Raw genomic sequence first — 5,567 nt, 5'->3', positions numbered from 1 at the left:
GTTTATTCTCAGGTATGAAAGAAATCTTCCGCTGTGCATTAGCTCATTCTAGAGATATTACTTGGAGTTATTCATGACATATTTCAAAAGACGTTGCATTCGATTCGTTGAGTTCATCAAGATTATTATTAAGTCAATTATAGTTGGATATTTTATGAAATGGTATGCATGCCGTCAACTTTTGATGTAATGAAAATTGTCTTTTCAAAAACGAATGCAATATTTGTAAAATGTATCATATAGAGGTCAAGTACCTCGCGATGTAATCAATTGTAATGTATTCGTCCGGATGGATTAGGACGGGTCATTAGAGCTTCATTGTGTGGCTAAGTAATTTTATGCCTCTATAGTTACCGCAGGTTTGAGCATCCCCCTTGTTCTTATAAATGGGAATAGTCTCGCTCACTCTCCATTCCATAGGCATTTTGGAGCTTCGATACGTTTTATTGAAAAGGAAAGTCAACCACCTAACACCATTGTCGCCAAGGCACCGCCCCGCCTCAATGGGGATCTGGTCCGGTCTCGCAGCTTTATTTCTCCCCATTTTTTGTAGTGTCGATCTTACTTCCTCTTGGTTGATCCCCCCACAATCTATGTTGTTCTGGGATTGTTCTATCTCATAATCTTGCGGATCTTCGAGACATTCAGGTCTTCCTCCGGCGAAAAGGGATGAGAAGTACCCTTCCCATCTTTTCCGAATTTCGTCTTCCTTTACTAAGGTTTGACCATCTTCATTTTTGATAAACTTGATGTTATCTAGGTCCCTACGCCTTCGCTCCCTAGCTTTGGCTATCCTGTAGATATCATTAACTCCTTCTTTGGAGTCTAGTTTCCTATGCAAATCTTCATATGCCTTATCTTTTGCTCGTGCTACAACCTTCTTAGCTTCTCTTTTGGCTTCTTTATATCTCTCTTCAACCCTAGATCTACCCGTCGGGGTCCAATCCCGACAAGTGATGAGCTCCCTAAACCTTAGTTGCTTAAGCGCGACTTTGCTTTGAACTTCGTCACTAAACCACCATGATTCTCTATCCGAACTATGTCCTCTCGAAGTTCCTACTGCCACACCCAAGGCTTTCTTGGCCGCCTCTCTAATGGTGGACGCCAGACAATTCCACATCTGGTCCGCATCATCATGAGATACCATTTCCACTTCTGCCTCAACTCTTTCTACAACTACGGTCTTAAAAGTCTCTGCCTTCTCACCGTTCAACTTCTTCCATAGGATTGTAGGTTGGACGGGTCTTACACTCCTATTGACCCGTCTCCTGAGAACCAAATCCATGACCAACAATCTGTGTTGGGAGGAGCATGTCAAGTCAGTCAGGGCCTTACAGTCCCCACATGTCCTAAGATCCCCTCTGCGAAGTAACAAATAGTCAATCTGGGTACTATTACCCCCGCTATGAAAGGTTGCTAACTGAGCGTTCGTCTTCTTGAAGAACGAATTCGCAACAACCAAATCGTGAGCAACAGCAAAATCGAGAATAGAGAGCCCTTCCTCATTTCTTACTTCGTACCCAAAGCCCCCATGGGCCCCCGGATATCCCTCGATATTCGTTCCTATATGACCATTTAGGTCCCCACCAATAAGTAATCGATGGTCCGGAGGGCACATCCTCACAACCTCGTCTAACGAATCCCAGAAGTGTCTCTTTTCAGCTGCGCCAAGGCCCGCATGAGGTGCGTAAGCGCTAATGACCCTGTAGGTCACCTCCTAGATTACCAACCTAACTGACATAATCCTATCGCACCGTCTGCTCACATCCACGACATTCTCGTTATGGGGTTGGCCAATAATAATCCCAACGCCGTTTCTAGCTACTCTCGATCACGAGAACCACAGCTTGTAGTCCTTGATCTTAACCGCCTCACGACCCTTCCATCTAGTCTCTTGAACACACAAGATGTCCACTTTACGTTTACGTAAAGTTTCCACTAGTTCATAACGTTTGCCGGTCAAAGTACCCACATTCCAACTACCCGCTCTAATCCTAACCGTCTTCACTAATGTAGCAACCCCGACAAATCGTCAAGTGACGGCGTCGTCTACATGGGTCCCATTACCTGGTCATAAGTCTTTATGACAACGTTTGACCAAAATATGTCGCCTTCATTTCAATATAAAGATTGTTTCCAAAGTTTAAAAGAATTGTTCCACCAAAAGTTAAGTTACAAGGTTATAAGTACAAATGAAATCTAGGCGACACGGTTTAAAGTAAAGTCATAAGACGCTCCATGAAATGCATGTATACTCGACATCCAATGCAAGTATCAAATAATGAGCGGAAGCATGTATCACATATCGTGCAAGACCTGAGAAAAACATAGAAATCTGTCAACGAAAACGTTGGTGAAATCATAGGTTTAAGTAAGTAAGTGAGTAAAAGTAAGTAAGTCGAACCACAAGGTTTGCAAAGTTGAAATAATAGTAATACATTCTAAAAGTTAATATTCACGAGCACCCAATTATCAAAGCTTAATATTCCATCCATTGTATACCCCATCCATAGTGCTAGAACAAACACTGATTCTCGAAAATATATTTCATCCGTAGACGGTAGCGAACCGTCAAAGATGAGGGTTGTCAACCCATATGGCCATATAACATAAGTTCTCGCTTACACCCGGCAAGTGTAACTAATGATAATCGAATTGAGGATTTTTGTTCTAAACTCGTATGTAGAATGTTTGTTTTCCCGTTCTTGTGTTCACTTAGTTCAAAAGAATCGTTTATGTTTTCTCATCCCAAATATAAGTTCAAAAAGAGTAAAAGTGGGACTATGATCTCACCTTTGATTGCAAGAGTGAAATAGTACTTCAACAAGTAAACGTGCAAAGAACAATGCTAGTCTCGACCTAAACAATTAGGTTGTATCAATAACGATAGTCACGAAGGGTCAAAGATGTTCAATTAGTCCTATGGCTCAATACGACTCGATTAATATAGCATGTGAAGCAAATTGTCAAGTTTCATGCAAGATACAAGTATAAAAGCATGTTAGGAAGATTGCATAATTAATTGGTTAAGTTTGACAAAAAGTCAAACTTGGTCGGGTCAAAGTCAACGAAAAAGTCAACATGTTCGGGTCGGGTCCCGGACAAATTTTCCATGCTAATTATTCATATACAAGTATATTAAAACAAGTTTCATGTGAATCGGAGGTCGGTAGCTAGTCAAACATTTCACGTTAAAAGGGACATGGAGGTCAGAATCTGTCCAGGCCATTTGGCGCGCCGCGCGGGGTAGGGTGCGCGCCGCGCGACCTGTAGTTCAGCTATTTTTCTGTCTTTCAAACTATGCACGAGCCAAAACCAATTCTAACACAACTCTTGACCCGCAAACACTTATAACGCCTATCATACATCGTTGGAAAGGTATTTTGACGAGGAATGCAACTAAACACATATCATCAATCAAACTTCCACTTATAACAACCAAAAACCACAATTAAACATTCATAATCAAAGTTCAAGTTCCAAAAATGCATTTTATGATTCGGGCAACCAATTTACATGTATGTTATGCCGTTTCGAAGGTAATCAAATACACATTGCAACAAAACACTTAACAACAATATCTCATAGCATTTGACGCATCAAAAGTTCATGTAAAGCTTATCAAACCCTAATCCAAGTTCACAAAATCACTAATCATGTTCTTGGAGTTTCCTAAATCAACATATACATCAAAACGAAGCTAATGATACTAGTAACACTTTTAAAACATGCACTTTAACAATCTAACAACATTTGACCATCCAAAATCAAGGATTTAGCAAGTAATTTTCATATTGAACTAGTTACACCAAAAACAACGAATCGAGCATACAAATTATATACACGACATCACAATGAGCCATAGACGCTAATTAACAACTTTATAAGTCAAGAACACGAATTTAAAGAAATCTAGTGTTTTAGAAATGTTACCCAAATGAGATGAAGTTGGTACCAAAACGAAGAGGAAGTTGCAAGGAGCTCAAATATGTAATTTGTTTTGCAAAATACCCGCTAGATCATAAATGGATGATGAATCTTTGTGTTTGGAGTTAGAGAGAAAATGGAGGAAGTAATAAAATGGAGGAGGTGATAATGAAAGGGTGGAAAGGGTTTGACCCTTTGACCTAGTCAAAGGTTTGAACCCTTGGCAAGTTTGGTCCCTCAACTATGAATCGGGTGCGGGAATTAACCGAACGAATTATTTTAAATTTCACGGGAGTACGGGAGATATTAAAATCCGATAACGAGAATATTTAAAATGTTACTTAACAAAGGATACGAATCTAGATACGAAGGGTATTATTTAAAAAGAAAAAGACGGGCGTTAAAATAATTTAACGGAAAAATGCGGGATGTTACATTATCCACACCTCAAAAGAAATTTCGTCCCGAAATTTAGTTGGAAGTAATAATCGATGCCTCTCACTCGAGACCGGAGATGTCAATGCTATGAATAAGTGAAGGTACGTCCTTGAGTGTTCTCATGAATTTGGATAGTTAGGGTTTCACGTTGTATTAAGGTTTTTTTTTTTTTTTTTTTTTTTTTTTTTTTTTTTTACGATCCCTGGTTTCAACTGGTTTTCCTATGAAGAGTAGTTTGTCATCGATAGTTGATGTATCTAGCAGGATTGCACGTTCCTGTTCCGCAGGACACGTTTCTAAGTTTGTTACACGAAATGTAGGGTAAACGGAAACTTAATTGAGTCGGAAGTTCTAAACGGTAGGAAGCGGTTCCAATACGCCCCAAGGTTTCAAAAGGTTCAATATTGCGGATATAGCCTTTCTCGATTTCCCAAAATGGATTACACCCTTCCAAGGTGCGGTTTCTCAATATTACGCGATTACACACTGGGATTTGTGAGGTTTTCATCTAAGTTTGGTATAACTCTTCTGGCGACCATGGGTTGTCTCTAGCCCTCCTCGGACTTGAACGATCTCAATTGTTGTTTCTTGATGGAGTTCAGATTTCGGTGGTTGATGCTTTGATTAAATGAACAGGGGTATGACATTAGCGGTCATATAGGGTTTCGGAAGTGCTGCGTTAATATACGAGTGATAGCTGTCGTCGTAAAAGGAACTACTAAAGGTGACAATACCAGTCTGTAACATGTCTTTCCAAGATTGAATCGTACGTTTGCTCGGTTCGTCGGTTGTGGGAGATACGCGGTACGTATGTCCAAGTGGGTTTCCAAGGTTTCTTGCAAAACTAGAAGCGATACGAGTATTTTGATCCGAGGTAATTGGCAATGGTACACCGTGTTAGAATAGGATCTCTTAAGATATGTTTGAACAAGTCAGTTAGGGTTCGAAAAAAAATGTTCGTTAGGACTATTCACCCTCGTGGCGAATACTAAGGTAATATGAGGAATTTCTCTATCCATGGAGAAATGTTACAAGGAGTTCCCTTAAACGGAAGTGCGAGCGATAAAGATAGGAGTGAAACGAGGACCTAGAATAGGATGAGTTTACATCTCGGGGTTGCCATAACGTGCCTCTAGTTGTCAAAAGTTGAAGTCTGAAAGAGAAACGAGGTAGTACACGTAGTTGTATAGTTCGGGGTTGAA

At 40.2% G+C, this 5,567-nt stretch overlaps 1 protein-coding gene across 1 annotated transcript; it reads right to left on the bottom strand.

The window, feature by feature from the left end:
- Nucleotides 1-307: 307 nt before the first annotated feature.
- LOC139901767 (uncharacterized) lies at nt 308-1,618 on the bottom strand. Its single transcript, XM_071884445.1, has one exon. The coding sequence runs from the start codon at nt 1,616-1,618 to the stop codon at nt 308-310; it is 1,311 nt and encodes a 436-aa protein (XP_071740546.1).
- Nucleotides 1,619-5,567: the final 3,949 nt, after the last annotated feature.

The sequence above is a fragment of the Rutidosis leptorrhynchoides genome, chromosome 3 (assembly GCF_046630445.1).
Source record: "Rutidosis leptorrhynchoides isolate AG116_Rl617_1_P2 chromosome 3, CSIRO_AGI_Rlap_v1, whole genome shotgun sequence".
Taxonomy (NCBI): Eukaryota; Viridiplantae; Streptophyta; class Magnoliopsida; order Asterales; family Asteraceae; genus Rutidosis; species Rutidosis leptorrhynchoides.
Note: the sequence above shows the minus strand (reverse complement) of the source record. Positions and strands in the feature narration are given on the sequence as shown.

What these genes read in the sequence shown, in the direction of transcription:
- LOC139901767 (XM_071884445.1), bottom strand. Translation starts at nt 1,618, where the DNA reads ATGTGCCCTCCGGACCATCGATTACTTATTGGTGGGGACCTAAATGGT.